Below are 22,457 nucleotides of genomic sequence, written 5' to 3' on the forward strand. Positions count from 1 at the left end.
AATCAAACACATACGAAGATCCATAATCGTGCAGGAGTTGAAGATGAGTAGATCTATTGAAGTAACTTGCCAGCTCCAGGTGATCAGCGCGATATATTTAACATTAGGCAATGTTGTTTCAAACACCAAAGTAAAATGGAGAATAGCTTGATGATCCAGTAATTTTCTTTGGTTGCGGGAAAGTAAGTATATAGATAAATATAATATAATTGAATAAGTAATTGTGCTCCTATAGAATTCTTAGAACAGTTGACGTGAAAAACACAATTGTGAAGAGAAAAAAATATAGTAAAAAGAGCAATACCGGAAACAAATGAAAACGTATATGCACAGTGTGCATTTTTTAAAAACGTAAAAAATTCAGTCATTTTTGAAGTAGTCGAAATCGGCGCAAGGCAGGAGTTGAATATGAATGAGAACCGAAATGAAGGTGGAATTGATTTATTTTTTAAGAAAAGATAGAATAAATTAATAGAGGAAGAGGAATAGTGGAATAAAGAATAAAAGAAATTGAAGTTAAATGGTGTTGAGGAAGGATAAGATAGGGAGATGAAGGAGGGGTAGTTTAGATAGATAGATAGATAGATAATGCCTTTATTGGTGGCGAAGTTAGGGCTCGAGGCCCTCTCTTACACTTAACCACTAGATGAGTATACATATACATAACTTATAATTTTGAATACAAATAAAACAAATAATACCAATAGCAATAATAATAATAATAATAATAATAATAATGAAAGAATCCTTAATTTTAAAATACACAAAATAACGTACACTTAAATTATGTAACTGCAGTAATCCATTAATTCATTCCATTCATTCCTTCATTCACTCAACAATTGCCCCAGGGGCTCTGAACTTTGGAGCGTGGGTTGGCGACCACGGGGCCCTCAGCTGAGTCCTGGCATTGCTTCTACTTACTTGTGCCAGGCTCCTCACTTTCATCTATCCTGTCCGACCACCCTTGGTCAACTCTTGTTCTTTTCCGACCCCGCCGCTATTAGGTTTGCGAGGGCTAGAGAGTCTTTCATTTTCACGCCCTTCGTGGCCCTTGTCTTCCTTTGACCGATATCTTCATTTTTCGATGTGTCGGATCCCTTCCATTTTTCCTTCTGATTAGTGTTATAAAGAGGATGGTTGCCTAGTTGTACTTCCTCTTAAAACAATAATCACCACCACCACCATCACCACCACTCACTCAACAATTATCCAGCAAGTCAGCGGGATCTACCCAGCAAATGCTCCCGGCAAGCCACTTTAAACTTGCGATGAGAAGGATTTTCTCTAATGTTCGCAGGTAGCGAATTCCATGATCTAGACACAGAGATTATGAAGGAGCGGTTGTACACAGCAATGCGGTTTACAGGTATGGCAAGACAGGAACCAGATCTTGTATTGTGTTCATGATAGGACGAGAGGTAAGAAAAAGATGAAGACAGATAGTCAGGAGTATCAGTGCAAAGAACTTTGTGCAGAAGTGATAGCATGTGAAGTTCACGGTGCTGGTGCACTCGAAGCCACGACAGCTCCTTATAATAAGGTGATATATGAGCATCATATCACAGATTAAAGATATATCTTATGCAGCTGTTCAGGCTCCGGTCCAGTTTCTTGTTACTGTCCCAGGTTATTCCAGTCAACACAGTGTCACAGTAGTCAAATATAGGTAGTATGAGAGAGCGAATTATTTGTACTTTAAGTCGAACAGAGAATATATTACCGAACCGTTTCAGGGGATATAAGCATTTATGTACTTTATTGCATGTGCTTATCACCTGTTGAGTCTCAGTCATGATAATTCCTAAGTTGGTCACTGAAGTAGAGTAGGGTATGATTTTATTGTTTAAAATTATTGGGGGGATGTTCTGTTGCTTGAGGGAATAAAGGTTTTTACTGGTACCAATAATAATAACTTGAGTCTTATTTGGATTCATTAATAAACTATTTTTATTTGCATAGTCACTAAGATGTTGAAGGTCAGAATTTATTTTAGTAATTGCAGTATCAATATCACTCGGTTTTGAATGATAGTAAATCTGTATATCATCCGCGTACACTTGCAATTTGCAGAATTTAAGAGCTTTTGATATATCATTAATTTGGATGATAAATAGCAGTGGTCTGAGAACCGACCCCTGAGGGACGCCGAGGGTCTTCCTTTGCCATCCTGAACTCAAATTTCCAACTGTTACACGTTGCCAGCGATTTTCAAGATAAGATAAAAAGAAATGAAGTGATACACTATTAAAATTTAGCTCTCGAAGTTTCTGCAGTAGTAACCGAGGATTAACAGTTTCGAAGGCACTACTGAGATCTAATAATGTCAATACAGTCACGTCCCATTGGTCCATTGCACGTCTGATATCATCTGTCACTCGTAGTAAAGCTGTCGCAGTGCTGTGTCCTTTCCTGAAGCCGGATTGAAAGGGATTAAAGAGGGAATGCTTGGTAAGGTATTCAGTAACTAGACATTCAAGCACCTTGGATAAGGGTGGTAGAATGGATACTGGACGATAATCTGAAGGAGAATCCAACTTGGAGCTCTTCGGGATGGGTCTAATTAGTGCATCTTTCCAAACATTAAATATATGAGTTAGTATTGGCAGAACAGCTCCTAAGATATCCTTAATAAGCGATATAGGAATGTCATCATTACCTGTTGTGGCATTAGATGTTATAGCGTATATCACACGTTTAACTTCATTCGAGCTGACCTTTCTAAAAGAGAATTGCTCATATACAGACTGCTCTTGTAACAAGGGTAGTGAATTTTCTGGGAAGGAAGTAGAGGCCATTCTTGGCCGCGTGAAATGATCATTTAAAACATCTAGCGATATGCTTGGCACATGTTGCTCTACGGCTTTACCTATACCTTACGTGCGTAATTTATTCCATTTTTGTCTCAGGCTGTTATTGTTCATCAGTTCCTGAAAGTATTTGTATTTATAATTCCTAATTAACTGCTTGGTTCTGTTTCTCAGAATCTTGTATCGCTGGAAATCATGTGTGTCATGCGTCTGTCTGTATTGTCTGTACAGTTTGTCACGACCGGCCATAGCAGACCTTATCTCGGCCGTTAGCCAAGAGGAAGAATGGCGGGTGATTCTTACCTGTTTCTTTGATGTGTGCTTGTCAAATATTTCCAGTACCAGTGAATTGAATTTGTTTACTTTAGAGTTAATGTTCTGAAAATTACGTATACTATCCCAAGGCAAGTTATATGCATCGTAGCGTAGTTTATTCCGGTCCATATGTCGTAAGTCCCGTATTGTAATGTAGCGTGGTTTGTACTTCGGTATTCGAGTAGAATAACACACGTACAATAGGTCATGTGAAGAGATGCCAGGAGCGGGGATCTGTCCGTGCTTAATTACTTTTTGAGGTTGATTTGTCACAAGATCTATTAAGGTATGACTTGTCCGGTCAGAGTAATGAACATGATTAGTAGCGTTGAGGGGTAAAATTGTCATGTTTGTAGCTATAAATAAATTCAGTAGATTGTTCGCGACACTAGTCTGCTTCAAAAGGTCAGTGTTAAAGTCGCCCATGATTATAATGTCGTATGCCGAGATAAGATTTGCTAATGCCTCTTCAAAATCATCAGTCTGTCTTATTTTAGGCGGCTTGTATACAATCCCTATCAATATCCTTTTATGGCAGTCTAATTCTACAAACATAAATTCCGGTCGCAGTGTAAGTCGTGGGTCAGAAGTGGAAATTGAAATTGTCTTACATTTCAGGTCATTTCTGTAATAAAGTAGAAGTCCACCGCCTATTTTGTCAATGCGGTCGTGGCGTAATATTGAGTATCTGTCAGGGTTAGCTGCCGATGACGGCATGTCTGTACGCATCCAGCTTTCACTGATTCCAATAATATGTACATTGTTCACTTCAAAAATAGCCTGAACCTCTTCTATATGAGCTAATAATGACTGGCCATTTAGGTGACAACAATGTAACGATCGCGGGTGGCTACTGAGCTGCTCTTGCAACACAAGTCCTGTTGAAGGTGGTAGGGACGAAAGAGAAGGGGAGGGTGTGGGCTGTGGAGAGGAATGCAGGTCAATAGTATTACCGTTGTGCTGGTCAACAATCATATGAAAGTAAGCAGTATGAAAAACAAAAGTTAAGTAAGATGTAAAATAAGCTTACCTCAGCAACCTGATGAGTAGATTCACTGACTTTCACAAGCACACACACACACAAATATAAATTAATTATCGGTACTACACACATAATTTCTTTCTCTCATTTTCACGAGTTCATCCTACTCCCTGCAATGTTTTTTAACTGTGCCATCGTGGATATTTGAGATTTGGTTCATCTTCTCTTAATACACAAATGCGTCCATCTTGAGTGCAGCATTTCTGCAGTCCCCATAAATCCCTTGCCTGATTAAGTATATGTTTTCTCGCACTTGTGAGGGACTCAGTTAGCATGAGCCCACTGCCCTTCAAAGCTCGCTTCGCACGCCACACTCGATCACGATCATGGTATCGTAGGAACTTTATAATGATAGGCCGATTTCCCTGTGAGACCACTTCAGCAGACGTTCTATTTCGGCGGCCTAGCCTGTGGCAGCGATCCACATCAAGAATTGAAAGTTCAACCGAAAGTTTATTTTTCAGTGTGTCCAGCATTTTAATGTAGACGTCCTCAGACGGCTGTTCCGGGTGAAAGTGACGTTGATTTCAGCGATAGTGGGAGTGATTTTCAATTAAGTGGTGAGGAAGATATTGCGGAATGAGATGGTGTTGGTGAGTTGAGTAGTAAAAATCCCGATGAGAAAATTATGCTAAATGGATGGAGGAAATACCGTGACACTGACTTGGATTTCAAAAGCTCATTCACAGGTACATCAGGTTATAAACCACCGCAAGGTTGAATGAACTTGACTTTTTCCAATTATTACTATTGACTGACGAGTTATTGTCGGAAATTGTGTGCGAGACTAACTGGTATGGAAGATAGGAAACTTAAAAGGGTCCACCTTTTCAAGACAAATAAATGTTATAGTTTATTTACAACATATATTTACACTTGGAACTAGTTTCGACGCTGTTTGGCGTCATCTTCAGCCAAAATGTGGGAAATAGGCTAGCATGTAGACATTTATATTACACAAGGTGTTACATCAGTGTGAATAAATGAGGGAACATGAAGACGCAAAGTGCAATGTCAGTTTCAAAGTGGTCATGAAGTACTTCCGCATGGTTTTGTTACAGTTTATATGTTTATTGTTTAAGTGATTATGTTATCTCATGTTTATACAATTTTGACTCACTCTTCATGACCACTTAAAACTGACATTGTACTTTGCGTCTTCATGTTCCCTCATTTATTCACACTGATGTAACACCTTGTGTAATATAAATGTCTACATGCTAGCCTATTTCCCACATTTTGGCTGAAGATGACGCCAAGCAGCGTCGAAACTAGTTCCAAGTGTAAATATATGTTGTAAATAAACTATAACATTTATTTGTATTGAAAAGGTGGACCCTTTTAAGTTTCCTATCTTCCATTCTCAGTTCAATACGGACAAAAATGAAATTCTTAGATTTAAACTAACTGGTATGCTAGTGTAAACATTCAAAAGGTTACGCCCCTCGCACGCGAGTCTATTAGGAGGTCGTGGATAGATGTTACTTTTCCTGAATTCGAAACATTTTTAGGCGTAGTCCTAATTATGGCGTTGAAGAGCAAGCCTAAATTACGATGCGAGAGAGTGTGGTGTTTTTTTTTCCCCAGCAAATACTTGCAGAAAAATGCCTGGATTACATCCCAGTGAGTGTTCTGGGAGGTTTCACACAATGCACTATTACAGACAAAAAGTGACTGACTGAGATAATTTCAGGTTTGAAAATGCTAAACATTGCACCTGAATACTGTATTCTACTTGTATTATATTCATTTTGTGTTTGCTTTAGCTGATTTTTATAAATATGCTGTCAGTATGTTTGTGGTCTTTGTTATCCCTCTGCAAGCAGATTCTTAAATGGAGCTGGAGAGGCAGGAGTGTTCAGAAGAAAAAGAGGGCTAAGGGTTAAGCCAGGAATAAAAAATCGAAATCACATTACTTTGCCCATGAACAGAAAATCCCAAATGAAACCATAAAATAATTCACGAGTGTGCATACAGAAATCCAATTTGCTGATATAAGAAATAAAAAGGCACAAGTAACACCTTCATACCAGAGATTATCAGATAACAGCACGACACACAAGACTACCGAGCCTATCTGTCCTTTGATACACACAACACCACCAAAACACACACAAGACAAGTGTGATGACCTCTGAATCAGCATAACCAACCAATGGTAAAAGGCACAACCAACCTCAATACTGACTCCATCACCCAGCATCACAAGAACACAGTACACACACACATCAAACACCCGTGCAATGACACATCAAGTAGTACCCAGAAAGACAAAGGACAAAACATGACCACAAATGGCAGAATATGACCTCAAGTACACTCAAACTTATCACACAACAGTGAGACTCTTAGGGCCAATATCATACTCCCATGAGAGGAATGGCCTCTCAGCATCTTAAGCCCTAAGTCTTAGTATACACACTTATATGCCTTCCCAAGGCACCCAAGACAAACACACAATTATTTATGAAAGTAGGACAGATACAGCATGGCTACAAATTTAGAACCTTACTCAGTCGACTAGATACCACACTCCCGCAAACTGTGTAAATAGATTTAGAAGACACGAAACCTGTAATGCAAGAAATGTTAACATCGATAAAATCGACTAAAACAAAACAAGCAGAAAAATTATTTGACTGGCGTAGCTAAATCGTAACACCTCCAAAATTTCACTAGTGACAAATTTAACATAACCGAAACGAAAATCTTGATGACCTGCAGACCGACTACCAATTTAACATAAATTAATAGCTCAGCATAACACTGAAATGAACATTTGTAGTAAAATTTTCTGTACCAAGGGACATCATTTTCCATCTAGCCACCTAATACCAAGAAAAAGATTACAAGGAATCTCATACCAGACGCACCAGATTTCAAACATGTCATAAGCACAAGTGCAGATCAAATTTGCCAAAATGGCCTCAGCAAACGCTGGACTATTAATGTGGTGAGCACGTTTCACCCTACAAGACTATCACAGTAAATGTAGACCCTCCCTACCAAGTATAGGAACACACGGGTAAGTAAATATACGTGACAAGGGAACAGACACACGATGGAAAAGCTCAATAAGACAAACTAGGAAATTTTCACTCAAATTAAGAGATTCTGTAATCTGATTGGCAAATTTACCAACTGACTGGGAATCACTCCAAATAGTCCCATATCTACTCGGAAACGAACCCAGATACAGCAAAAGACCAAACACAATACCACATGACCGGAAATTTAAATATATACCGAGCTAAAATGTGACAAAAATTAATTTTAGAAGATCACACACATAGAATACTGCCAAATAAAACACAACAGGTAACAAGAAACAAAATTTTGATAATACTTCGCCGAAACACGGAATTTGCAAACAGAAAACACTTGAAAAATAGACAAAAATTATGAACTTTAACCTCAAAATTATTGCTGAAAATTTGCGGAAACAGAAATTTCAGAAAACTTAATGAGATATCGTGCTAAAACTTGACCAGAACACAATGATCATTATAACACACACAATTTACGTCATCTGGAAGAAGAACAAGATCAGCACGACACAAGTAACTTTTATAAGATTGAATTGAACGCTCATAATCTTGGGGTAGGTCAAGCAATCATCTGTCTTCAACAGATAAGCACACCAGCTGTTTGAAAAATAACATGCAGTCAGACAAGCATGATTTCACGACGTAGTTTAAAGCAACCGGGAATTACACAGATGTTCCAATCGGAACGCGGATCGAAGAAACTACTGTAAGTTAACAACCAAACATTAAAATTGATCACCGAAGACTTAATTTAGAACACGGCACACGCAATGTCATACTATAACCTTAAGAAGCAGAAGGCTTGCCACCAAAGAAATTATAATGAAAATTAACAAGGAATCAGAAAAAAACTTGTTACAGGTAGTGACTTATCATTTCCTCCCGCTGTTAATTACAAGGTGAAACACAGCAACACGAACTCAAGCAAGAATCATGAAAAACAAAAACCAGGAATTAAGAATACACACGTAACAATTACATCCTATAAAAGAAACGTGTTAGGAATATATTCAAAATTAGGATCTAAAATAATTTTACAAGGTTAGCCGAGAATGATTGTCGTGAACCTTCCGTTATTCCATAACACACGATATGCTACCAAATGTAGCGTTAGACGAGATATACGCCCACACAAAATAATAATAATAATACAAAACCGAAAATAATATTAATATTGACACTTAATAATATGAATAGGGAAATAGCGAAGTGACACAGTAGCAGTGGTTACACATCAAAAGTTGGAAATACGACAGTAGATAATAAAAACGTAAAAGTCAAACCATATGCAAAGGAAAACTTACAGGCCTAATAAACGACGACTAAGGACAGGAATGTGGAACATGCAGGAGCCCTATTGAGGTCCGCAGGAAGGTATGCGTTATGGGTAGAGGCATGATTTTTTCGCATTAACGATAAACACGACAAAAAATATTTTGAAACGACTTTGTGATATCTTTATGAATCATATGTTTCTGGTTAAGAAAATATGGATATTATGTTCGCGAATTAAAGCGATAAGGCCATTTTAAAGCGAAATTCAATTATTTCGCGATAAGCGCGATATTGCAGCGAAATCTGTAGTGAATAACAAACTTGACATTTTGTTTCAAGATTATGTATGAAAAGAAAAGGAAGAGCGAACAAAGATTCATCAACAGGAAAGATGTTATCATTAATGTTCTGGATAATCTCTTTAAGATATGGCTTCAAAGAAAACGGCTTGGGTCCAGGCTTCTGCCAAACGAAATGTTTGGAATGTTGTTCTTGTGGGGGCTGGTAATCCCACCCCAGCCTGACTCCTCACGGCATTGTGCAAGTCTGTAATCCCTAATGACGTTTACAAGCAGCACAATTGACTGGTATAATTCAACTTCGTGGTCAGGTAAAAGTAAGAAAGTGATCACAGACAGTAGCGAAGAGGGTCGCTCAACAAGTGTTACGGTGCACAGCAGAGCTAAACAGTTTGCGAGTGAAGGTTTATGCGTTTCGGAAAGCAATATTTTAATGTGTAGATTTTGTAATGTTCGTAGCGAGTGGGAGAAAAGAGATACTGTCTCAAAACATTGTTTTAAAAATAAGGAACATCAGAACGTAAATTTAGCACTCCAACAGTGAAACGGCAGGCCACAATAGAACTCCCATTAGATATGCAGAAGAAAGCTAAGAGTGAAAAAATAGAATTTATTCACGAAACAGCAGCGATGCTACTCAAAGCCAACATCCCGCTGGAGAAGGTAGACGACTCTGCAGTCCGGAAATGGCTTCAAAAGTATGTACCAGGTATATACAGTCCATCAATTAAACCTCCACAATCAACGATCAGTGATAGTAAGACTAGGTTTTCTAAGACCTCTTTCTGATGAAGATTTTTCTTTTTTTCTATTGGTTAGGATTTCGAAACCTTCCCACAGCCAACCAACTAAGGAAACAATGATTAAATTTAGAATTTCATTAAAGCGAAATTAAAGCGATACAGTAATGTCTCTTTCGCGAAATAACATGAAAATAAGTATCCTTCTCCCGAAATCGTTCAAAAATTAATGCGAAAAAAATCATGCCTCTAGTTATGGGGAAGAAAAGGTTTTACGATGAATCACCCTTGACTTAATATATTGAAAATAAGAAATGAAAAATTACAAGAAACAAGTTATATAACATAACAACTGATACTAAAGTCACAAATGAAGGATGTTTAACTAGACCTTAAACGACAGATACAGATCCACTAAACAAAATGAAAACATAATCAGGATACTTCAGTAAATTTGTAAAACCAAAAATTTAACATCGTAAGTTTATACTGAATTACAAAATCTTGTCAATCGGTGACTGTCTTTCGAAAACATAAGTGAAATTAGTCACGATGGGAATCTAGGGCAAACTCAGACACGTTGAATTTAAAACATTGAAAATTACATTAAACATGGAAATAGCATAGAAATAGCACTTACCGATAAAAGGAGAAGGGTTCCCGAGGGGAGCCCTCGAGCGCGTCCGCTCTCGAGAATGGTCAGATGGAACAGACGCGGCCAAATCGCATAACACACGCGAAGCGGCAGAAGGCCGTAAATTGACAAATCACAAACAGCCAATACGATACACATTCCACTAGATTCCTGTTCTTTTCACCCGTCCAATTGCATGACCATATATGGTCATATTAAGACAGCAATTTCTCGAATATTCCTATTGCGACACCTGTTTCAACAGTGGTAACTGCACGTGCGGTATAGGATGCCTCAAAATTAAAGCACCTTACAAAATTTTTCAAATGTTCCAAAGTTGCAATTGTTGATATACACATCACTTAATCACTCTTGCAATGTTAACAATAAAGTTTATAGGTCCCATTCTTGAGGTTTCCCTAAATTATATTTCTTTTCTAGTTACATAAAATTTGAATACAAAACACTCCAAAATACTTCTTGCAATGTTCATTCTGTCCAATAATAAAATGGTACACAAGGACAGAAGGCAGGTAATCACCATTTGGCAGTCTATTCTGGGCAAATTTTAAACGAATACAGCCAGGATCCTAGTCATAACATACTAATTACATTTATACCACATATTTGTAGTGTCTTTCTGACTGTTATTGTACAATTTCAAAATCCTGAATTAATTTGATCACTCATAATCGATTTATTTTGAAAACATATGAAATTCATTTTGTTTCACGCATTCTCGTCTTTGGGTGCACTTTTCTCTAAAAGTAAAACTCTTACAGGTACCTAATTTTTTGATAGGATATAATACAAGAAATTTGATATACTAAACACAAAATTATTTTTAAAGTGACCAACTGTTTATTTTTTAAAAAATTTAAAGTACACAATTTAATTTACCATAAAAAATTACTCTTTTTTTATATATATTTCAAATATTTTTGATTACAGTAGCATAATTTTATGTTCACCTCTCTAAGGGTGGTTCCAAGGTACAACATAGAAAAAAATCAGATCTTTACCTTCAGTAGTTACTGAGAAATGTGCGCCTGAATGTCTGAAAACTCAATGTTTGAGTAAATGAAGAAATAAAAAAAAAAGATCACTGACAAGTATCTAGAACATTCCTGCCATGTATTCAGCTTTCTTCTTCTTCTTTCTTCTTTCTCTGCATCCTTTTCCTGGTCCTTGATTGCTTAGTCAGGGCCTGAGCATCTTTTTCCTCCTTTATGAGTCGTTTATCAATGGCGTGAAGAGCTGTTGTCAAGTTTTCTCCAGGATTTATGCCTAACTTCCTCAACACAGTTTTTCTGGCTGCAGTTCCATCATTAAAGCAAATAACTGCATCCAGTACACCTATTTTTAGAGTATTCAGTCCAACAAATACTGTTTTGGGTACCCTTTCCCAGATACAATGATTAAAACTTTCATTTGGGTTTTGGGTATTCCCATGCTAGCACTTTTGAAGAAGGTCCCTATCACTTAGATTCCTGTACACTGGCTTGATTGCTTCCCTTACAGCTAATGGCAGAGAATGTTCATGATGGTATTCCATTCCTGTCACTTTTGACTTTTGGTAGCCACACCAAGAGTCAGCACCTTTTGGGCAAAGATAATGCTTTGGGTTACTATCAGTCGATAACTTATGAAAATAAGTAGCCCATACTGCCTCCCTCATTTCACGTTCATCTGTACACCCTGTGTGCCTCCTTATTATCATTCTATAATACTGTTGCAGCAGATCAATCTGCGCATCAGTTAGTCGACCCCGTCCAGACAGTGATTTCCCGTCCGATAATTTTTCCCCTTGCATGTCTTTGCGCAGCTTTCGCAGTCTTGCTCCCATTCGTTTCTGAACATGGCCACAGCATTCAAGTTTGGTAATTTTCACCTCTGGGCCATATATATTTGCCTCACTCACCCTTACAAAGCCCTTGGAGTCACCATCCCCCAGATAGTGTATGTACCTGACACCACGTGTGGTCTCTGATCTCTGAAATATTCTCATTGCACCCTCACTCTCCATGCCCCCACTGTACCCATCTTAGTTTTTGACACAGTTGTGATTATGTTCCTTATCCCTTGTACAGTTATGACAATATTTGGTCAAGCATTCAACATCAATCACTTTCCCAGTCTCTAAAGCAGTTGCAGTGACCACACCATTCAGTGATGTATGACCACGCTTTTGCCAAGAACCATCCAAGGCAACAGCCATATCTTTACAGTCATCATTCAGGGCTACTGCTTCAGTCACTGCGCTAAGCATAGAGTCCTCTGCTACCTCCTTTAGTGCCTTGTGAAGTATGTCAGTAAAAAGAGAGAATCTTGGTGGAAGTGGCAAATCCATCATAGCCCAAAGAGTCTTAGCTGACTTACCACCTTTTCCTATGCACCTGATACTCTATCCACTTTATTTGATGTCATAGATGAAGCTGAAGCCCTACATGAACTACAGATTATAGTTAACTTAGTGGCCAGTCCCTTTCTACTTGTAGTGTCTTCAAACAAATTAATACACTGTTTCAGATGAACAACTTACTGGAGTGAGGTTAGAGCTATTGTTTACATCTCTATCAGTACTACTGCCTGATTTTTTAATGTATAAATTGCCGTAAAATTTTCGTTTACCAAACCTCTTTGTTCTACCCATCACAAAAACAATAGAATAGTAACACAGAGTACGGATAAACGTATACGTTTTGCATAAAAGAAATATAAGTCTTCAGCACACGTTTCTATGGAATCAAAACAAACAATAACTACATGTAACTAAACAAATGCAGCCTTCACTATCATCTGTACATAAGGCCAGTACCAACACAGAAAATGTTCATTTACCATACATGTATTATGTGAGAAGTGAAATGTTCAAAGAGAAAATATACCGAGAGAACAAGACACCGGAATGAGGAAACCCAACGTATGCCATTTAAACGGATAAATACAACCAAAAAAATATATAGGCTTGTAGAGAAAAGTACGACGAATCATTTAAGACATAAAACAAAAAATGGATTTTTTGACCGATAAAACCTGCCTTCTGTCTTTTCCCTAAATTATATTTATTTTCTAGTTACATAAAATTTGAATACAAAACTCACTGCAAAATACTTCTTGCATCTTGCAATGTTCATTCTGTCCAATAATAAAATGGTGCACATATTAAGAAACACTATAATCAATGATTTTCAAATAAAGGGTAACTAGTAATTTACGTTTCCAAACTCAGTAATTACTTTCTCAACATACAATGCTTAGTTCCAGTTCTCCGTCCCACCACCGGCGACTCCACCAGGCATGTTTCTTTCTCCGTTTAATGGGAGCAATTTCCTCAGCTACAGTTGTCTGTCTCTTAATTATCGTCCCCAATTTGTCACTGAGGGGTGTTTTCGATATCTCCATATATATTTTATTATTTATTAACTGAGATCATAATTTCTTTGCCTAGTGCATTGAGATTTCTTTTGTCTCTGTTTAGGTGCTAACTTTATTTTTGATATATCATGATCTGAATCAATGTCGATTCCCCTCCCCCGAGGACTTTCACATCATAAACTTCTTTGTAGTAATTTCTATCTATGGCTACAGGGTCAGTTTGAAACTCCCCCAATTTTACATTAAGACATTTCTAAGCCATTCATTTGTGTTGTCTCTTAAATCTTGTGGCAAGTCCATGATCCTCACAAAGTTCAATTAATCTTTGCCCATTTTTGTTTGTGGATTTATGAGCTCGCCATCTTCCCACTAATGTACGATATTTTCTCTCTTGCCTTATTTCTACATTGAAATCTCCAAGCAACAGTTTAATGTTTACATCAGGGATGTTTAATAATAGAGGGTCCTGTTCTTCCCAAAATTTATCCGTTTCTTCGTTTTCCTTGGCATTTTTGTCGTTGGTCATTCGTTGGAGCATGGACATTTATCAGAGTATAAATTTTATTCCTCCTTTAATTGTTAATGTTGCTAATCTTGGAGAGGTTGATGAGAAGTCCTTGATCGAGTGTATTATACTGTTATGGACAGTACTCTCTTTCCTGGAGGGCCTTTGTAAAGGCGATATCCACCAGATTCTATTGGATCTTGATCTGTATTCCTAGGTTCCTGAAGCGCTGTTATTAAAATTTTATGTTGATCCATTATATGTGTTAAATGTTTCAGTTTGCCAAGTGTCATTAGTGAGTTTATGTTGAGTGTGAACATTTATTTATTTTTTATATGTTAGTACTTTTTCATTATTTATTTTATATATTTAATATTATTATTTTATTCATGTACTTCTCAACAGGAAATATGGGCAGTAACGGGACACGAGATGCACCAAGTGCTTACATAATTAAAGTATATACACATTATAATACAAACATTGATGTACAGGTATATACAAAACTCTAGATCGTGGGATCTTCATTCTTCTGAGAGGAACGATCACACAATGTTGCACGTTGACAGGAGGCCAGATTGTTGAATAATTTTGTAGATGTTCGGTGGAAGACCCAGTTCTTGCAGACTCTTGTAAAGTGTGTGCGGAATGAGGGTGTTGACTGACAGAATCACAGGGACTATCCAGTTTCATCTTCCAGATCCTCTTGATCTCTTCTGCAAGTTCTTTGTACTTGTAGATTTTTTCATGGTACTTCCTATCAGTGTTGGTGTCATTGTGGATTGCAATGTCAATAATGAAAGTTGTCCCAGATTTCTTGTTTACCAGTATGAAGTCTGGTCTGTTATGGTTGACTCTTTTGTCTATCACTACAGCAGTGTCCCAATAAAACTTAATCGACTCGTTCTCCAGGAGTGGTGTTGGATGGTACTACATTATTATTATTATTATTATTATTATTATTATTATTATTATTATTATTATTATTATTATTATTATTATTATTATTATTATTGTTGTTGTTGTTGTTGTTGTTGTTGTTGTTGTCGTCGTTCCGGGGTATTTGTGGACTGCAGAGGTGAAAGAAGGTGCCAGGGTGAATGGGTCTAACTACAATGTCAAGAAAAGAATTTAAAAACTTAAACTAAAGGTTATATTTTTTTAAATTCAACCTTAGCAAATTTTCATAACAATGAAATGTCAGGTACAATGACCAATTTTAGACAAGACAAGATAATTCAAAATTTAGTGACAGTTTAAAATCTGGGCTTCAAGCCCCTCGCTTTACAATTCTTGAGCTCCTAGCTCAAATTTACAAAAGAGCACAAATTGACTCAAGTGCAGAAATCCCTCGATACATGGAGCAATTGCTCCCAAAATACATCATCTAGCCTTCAAGAGGCATACAGTAATCTTACTTTGAAAAAGAGCTGACAGGCTCTCAGTTTTCCAAGCATATTCAAGGCAACATCAACTTACAAATTCTGGCCTCTGAAGGCACAATTCACAATAGGAAAATGATTATACAGGGGTATTTAATACCCAACCTATTGGGCCATGATGTAAAAAGGAAAAACGGTTAAATAAATGGCCCGAACACAAAATGAATGGAGGTGAATGCTTGCACTCCTAGATATGAGCACTTAAAACCTAAAGGGCACTAAGCTGGTGAAATATGGGCTATTCCCAAACTACTGAGGTGACTCGTATAATGATAAATTAATGCATAACGGAAAGGAAGAAAGCCAGTTACAAACGTAGTCGTCTCAAACCAAGATGAAGGGGAGCTCGAGAGGGTACATCACACTGTATCCCCGATTTACAGTTAAAGATTTTATGAAGTTTCTACATTAGCCAGCAGAAAGTTACATTTTTAGGAAAACTAGGTTACATAGTTAATGATTCGGACCTTTCCCTCAGGTTAAACTGTGGAACTAGCAAGAAATAAAGATGTTATGTGGCCATTACCTTGTCGAAGAACAGCTGCCTGATGAAAGAGGCCTCCTGCTTTGACACACACACTCAATAAGATGACGATCAAGTGGCCAAGAGACGAGAAAATCCGCAGTTTATAAACCCTCGGGGAAAGTTCGAGATCATTCATGAATAATCAAGACACGCCCACAGAAGTTCATTGGTAGATTTCAGAAGTAACTCTCAGGATCGAAGAAGAAGAAGAAGACTGTGATTGGTAGAAAATTAATTACAGAAATTGGGGATTGGCTAGATTCAAAACTGGCGGAAAGAAAATATAAATATTGCCAACCCAAAAATAAATGAACATCAATTAGTAAAAAAACTTATGAATACAAAACTTCTTTAAATCAAAAGTTCTTTCACTTCGCACCAGGGTGCATGATCATAGTTTTTTGTAGTGACATCTATGGAAGAAAGTCCAAACTTCTTGATGAATGGCAAACAAAACAAGTAGAAATACAGTCAGTTCAGGAAACTTCACAATAACAAAATTACATCAGATTTCTGTGGTGACATCTTCTGAGTAAATTTATAAGTTTGTCTAGTTTCAGTTTCACGGTTTCTCCAGTAGAGGAGTTGTTTTAGGCGCAAGGTTTAAATGCGCAGCGTTGGGTATTATTATTATTATTATTATTATTATTATTATTATTATTATTATTATTATTATTATTATTATTATACGTACATACATAACCTCACCTGGGTGACTGGAGTGGGACAATGATGATGATGATGACATACATTATCATTATAGACAGTTATGCCTTTCAGCATTCAGTCTGCAAGCCTCTGTGAATTTACTAAACGTTGCCACAATCCTCTATTTACAACTAGTGCAGTGGCCTCATTTAGTTCAATATCTCTTATCTTTAAATTGTAAGAAATTGAGTCTAACCATCATCATCTTGGTCTTCCTCTACTTCTCTTACCCTCCATGACAGAGTCCATTATTCTCCTAGGTAATGTATCGTCCTAAATTTGCCTCACATAACCCCACCACCAAAGCCGGTTTATGCGTACAGCTTCATCCATCGAGTTCATTCCTAACTTAGCCTTTATGTCCTCGTTCCAAGTACACTCCTGACATTGTTCCCACTAGTTTGTACCAGCAATCAGTCTCGCTACTTTCATGTCTATTACTTCTAACTTATGATTAAGATATCCTGAGTGCACACAGCCTTCGCTTCCGTAAAGCAAAGTTGGTCTGAAAACAGACCTATGTAAAAAATAGTTTCGTCCAGGAGCTGACTTCCTTCTTACAGAACACTGTTGATCGCAACTACAATCTCGCTGCATTAGCTTTAATACTCCTGGATTCATACTCGCTTGATCTATTACCATCCTGGGAGAACACACATCCTAACTACTTGAAATTATCTACCTATTCCAGCTTTGTATCACAATCTGACGTTCAATTCTGTTGAATTTCTTTGAATTTCTTACCTATTGACATCATTATTTAGTCTTCGAAAGGTTAATTTTCATACCATACTGATTGCATCTATTTCAAGTTATAATATATTAGACTGCAGGCTTTCGGCACAATCTGCCATTAAGAACAAGCTGGCCGCATAGGCCAGACTGCTTACCACATTTCCGCATAACTGAATCCCTCCCTGCCACTTTATACCTTTCAGCAGCTGATCCATGTAAACTACGAACAGCAAAGGTGTCTAATCCCTGTAAGTACCCTGAACCAAGAATTCATTCTACCATCAATTCTCACTGAAGCCCAATTGTCAACATAAATGCCTTTGATTCGTTTTAATAATCTACCCTTAATTCCATAGTCCCCCAGCATGGTGAACATCTTTTCCCTTGGTACCCTGTCATATGCTTTCTCTAGATCTACAGAACACAAACATAACTGTCTTTTCTTTTCGTAACATTCTTCAGTTGATATAGATGTTGATTCCCATAGGGAATCTGAAATATTTGTTCCGAATGAGTAAATTTATAATACCAATATAAATGGTCCGTTATTGGACATGATAAATTTTCCAGCTAACTCATTCCTGGTTGCCAGCATTTCGCCCCCGTGTGCTAGGCTGGGCTCATCAGTTGGTACCTAGCACACCTACCAAGACGCATGGCTAGTGCATACCGTGGAGGCCACTGCGTAGGCTAAGTGTAGCCACTGGCAGTGCCAGTGCACTATAAGAGACTGTCTCATTAACAAAAATTGATGCCTGTTTGGCCATCAGATGATATAGATGTTGATTCCCATAGGGAATTCTTCAGTGGCCTGGCGCATACTGATAATGTGATCCTGACAGCCCCTCTGTGGTCTGAAACCACACTGGTTTTCATAAAACTTTCTCTCAACCACTGATTGCACCCTCCCGTCCAAGATGCCAGTGAATACTTTGGCTGGTGTACTAATCAATGAGATACCTCGATAGTTGTTGCAATCCTTCCTGTTCCCTTGCTTATAGATAGGTGCAATTACTGCTTTTATTCAATCTGAAGGTTACTTACCAATGCTCATGCTAATCTTACTACTCTATGAAGCCATTTATTCCCTACCTTCCCACTATACTTCACCATTTCAGGTCTAATTTCATCTGTTTGTGCTGCTTTATGACAGTGGAGTTTATCTACCATCCTTTCCAAATCCTCAAACGTAATTTCACCAATATCATTTTCCTCCTGCCCATGAGCTTGGTTATTCGCGACACCACCAGGAAGATTTCCTTTTACGTTGAGATTTTCAAAATATTCCCTCCACCTGTCCAGTGATTCCCTGGGATCTATTATGAGTTCACCTGAATTACCTAAAACTTTGTTCATTTCCTTTTTTGTCCCTTCCTAAGATTCTTTATTGCTGTCCTGAAAGGTTTCCCTGCTGCTTGACCTAGCCTTTCCAGGTTATTACCAAAATCTTTCCATGACTTCTTTTTGGATTCAACAACTGTTTGTTTCTCTCTGTTTCTTTTATCTACGTACAATTCCCTGACTGCATCGGCTCTTGTTTGGAGCCATTTCTGATAAGCCCTCTTTTTATGTTTGCAAGCTGCTCTCACTTTATCATTCCACCAAGATGTCTTCGTTTGCAGACATATTTTATGTTCTCTACCCTAGTCCTAGAGATACTTAGTTCATTACAGATCAGATAGTGGTCTGTATCATCAAAAAATCCAAAAAAAACCTCATACATTCTTAACAGACTTCTTGAATTCGAAGTCGGTTAAGATATAGTCTATTATGTATCTGGTACCTCTAGCCTCCCATGCTTGAACGTATTCATAACTGCTAAACCAATACTAGCCAAGAAGTTCAGCAAACTCTTCCCATTAGCTTCCATATCTTCCCAACATTTACCAATCACCCTTTCGTATCCTTCAGTTCTATTTCCAACTCTCACATTGAAATCTCCCATTAGCACTATCCTGACTACTATGTCACTCAATGCTTTATAAAACTTGTCAATTTCATCCTCATCTGCACCCTCATATTGCGAATACACTGTGACAGTTCTCGTCCTAATTCCTCCAGCTGCCAAATCTGTCCACATCATTCACTCGTTTACATGCCTAACAGAAACTATGTTGTGTGCAATAGCATTCCTTATGAACAGTCCTACCAAAGACTGCACTTCCCTTTTTAACACCCATCAGGTACACTTGATAATCTCCTCTCTTCCTTATTGTCTCCCCTTACCCTAATATCACTTACTCCTAGCACATCCAGATGCATCTTTGCTGACTCAGCCAGTTCTACTTTCTTTCTTCCACAAGCCCCATTAAAATTGATAGCTCCCCATCAAATTTCATTTTGTTCAAGTTGTTTTCAAGAAGTCCCTCGCCTGTCAAATTGGAGTGGGACTCCGTTACTTTTATAGGTCCGAGGCTTGCTAAAAATGTTCTGAGCTCGGTAAATTCATGAAGCAGGATGCTACCCTACTTACAACATAGTCCAAGTGAGGATCCCTCCTTTAACGGGTTATTGTATAGTCCTAGCCGCCTGAGCACAAGGAGGGCCATGACTCAGAATATTTCCGAGATGCTCACATCATTCCATAACAACTGGTATCCCGACACTCAGAACCACTCACTAGGCCACTCAGCCGTTGCCCATGGTTCACGAACTAGGACGTGACTACAGTAACCCACACCATGAACTATTAATATTAGGTTGATTGATCAATGATCAGGTGTCTGACTATGGTCAGGGTTTGCAATTCCAGATGTGATCTGGAAAGGTGATAAATGAGATTGTGAAGTTTGTTTGCCTCAAGATGTTCTCTGACTGTTACTTTACGGCATCGAGCCATAATTTACAAGGAAAGGGAATCATTTATTGACACGATGAGGAAATGGAGGATTGTCTTTTTTGGGCACATATACCGTTTGCCAAATTTTAGACTCCTAAAACAGCTTTTTGATTTCTTTTGGAATAGTAAAAATAGATACTTGATTTAAAGAAATACAAATGGATTTGTATGAATTGAAAATTTCTACAGAGTAAATTGAAAATAGAGAAGAGATGAAGATTCTAAAAAAAACAAATATACAAATTACCACTTGAAACATCAAAACGTAAGCAGTATATTAGCAGAAGAACGGTCTGCAAGATTGTCTAGAATGAGGAAGTTTTAGGAAAAGAAGAAATTATCAACTTTTAAAGATTTTAAAGATTTTATTGTATAAGGTTGATTTTGCTGCACCAATGTGGGCGTAAGCGGTGTAAATAAATTATTGTTATTATTAAATGTACTGACGTTGGTAAGCCGTGTGTGAGTGTGTGTGTATGTCCTTTGCTAATTTGTACGTTTCTTCTGAAGCCATATTTACACTCACCTAACTTGGCTTCAACTTTTCTCCAATCTTCTGTAAATTGTGTGAGTTAAAATTAAGCAAGCATGAGATACTAAACAAATAATGCAGTAGTTTTCTTACGTGTCTGCACAGAGTTAAATAGCAGCTGTGTATCGTAGGTCTTAAATACTAATTGGAGTACTTTTGCCATGCCAGTTTCTCTCAATTCTGAGTGTGGATCATCAATTCCAGGTGTCTTGTCCCCGCTTGTTCCTGTCATATTCTGATCTTTCACTTGTGCCTCCCATTTCATCAGCATAAACAGCTTTTTCTTACTTCCACTGGATAACTGAAATTTAAGTGACCACTATTCCTTTAATGAGAAAATTTGTTCTTCTTACTTCTTTGTACATCAGCAGGATCTGAGTAAGTTGCACCTCCAGTCTTACTGTTGTTCTTATCTTTCCAGATGGAGAACGAGACGCAGCAGTTCCTGCAGGAGCGATCAGAGCGGATCCGCCTGCTGAACGAACGACAGGAACGAGAGCTCGAGCAATTTGACGAGGAGTCGGCTCGGCTTGGTTTCAGGTATCTATCCTTTATCCTAGAACTATTCATGTTCTTGTTTTTGAAGTTGACCATGTGCAGCAGTAGAAATGTGTAATGGTATAGTCGCAGAATTCCCATAGTTCATGTTTCAGTAATGCTGCAGACGATTTTGGTATACACACTGTAAAATTACTTGAAGAACTGGTAATACCTGAGCCATAGCACAGGCATCTGGAACTTACTTCTTTCACATAGAAGGAAGCAAGTTTGAACCCTTCTCCCTTCTTTAAGAATTTTATTTCCGTATAACAGTATAGTTGCCTTCTTTCAATCGTCCTGATAGCAATGTAGGAAAGAAGTGGGTAAGTATTTGTATCTAACAACTCCTTGGGTTAGTTTTAGATCTGTGGCACAGACGAAAGCAACACAAAAGAACATTAATATTTGGATGGTAAATCTGTCTTCCTTACCCAAAATAAAGAGGAAAAGAACATTAAGCATAATATACTGGCATGCAAATGTTTCCTTGGACTTCCCAAGTTCTTTGGATTCTCTGCAGCTTGGAACCCTGTTGCAGAAATAGTCCTCGTCCTGGATGAGATCTTCCCAGACTCATCTGCATTTGTTTACACATCGAACTACCTTCATTTTAACATTGCTTACACATTCTCTGTGATGTTCAAAGGTCCAGAGGCCAGTCTAAAATTGAATGGATACATCACAGAACACCAATATATGACAGAAGTGCACAGTCCATGTTAGAGATTGGAAACAAAGATGACCGCAGTGCTCCTAGTGGTCTGGCTGCAAGTTTGTTGAAGTTAATGGAAATTAATACATTGAAAACATTATAAATGTCAACAGGACAAGCAGATGAAACTGATCTTCCCTTCAGAGAGAGGATATGTACATGAAAGAAGATCTGCATTTAGGGCTGTGCGCCGAGCTGGTAGTTTCATTACAATGTACACAAACAATGTTTACCACCACATAAGTCTTAAAATTGCCTAGGCCTTTGTCAGTTAATGGAGACAATACAGTACCATGGAAGTAAAAGCATCAATAAAATACATGTATCTTCATTATAAATGGTTATGCCCTTCTACAATCCTCTGTGAGTTAACTATGT

General features: G+C 37.8%; 1 protein-coding gene across 3 annotated transcripts in view; it reads left to right on the forward strand.

Annotated features, from left to right (window-relative positions):
- The window catches only part of Tao (Serine/threonine-protein kinase Tao), a 549,291-nt gene that overhangs the window by 493,263 nt on the left and 33,571 nt on the right, over positions 1-22,457 (forward strand). For all 3 annotated transcript variants that reach the window (XM_067158891.2, XM_067158894.2, XM_067158892.2), the window contains exon 15: positions 21,249-21,367. In XM_067158891.2, the coding sequence (XP_067014992.1) occupies positions 21,249-21,367 (119 nt within the window). The remainder of the gene's footprint in view (positions 1-21,248; positions 21,368-22,457) is intronic.

This window comes from Anabrus simplex, chromosome X, assembly GCF_040414725.1.
Source record: "Anabrus simplex isolate iqAnaSimp1 chromosome X, ASM4041472v1, whole genome shotgun sequence".
In the NCBI taxonomy this organism is placed as follows: domain Eukaryota; kingdom Metazoa; phylum Arthropoda; class Insecta; order Orthoptera; family Tettigoniidae; genus Anabrus; species Anabrus simplex.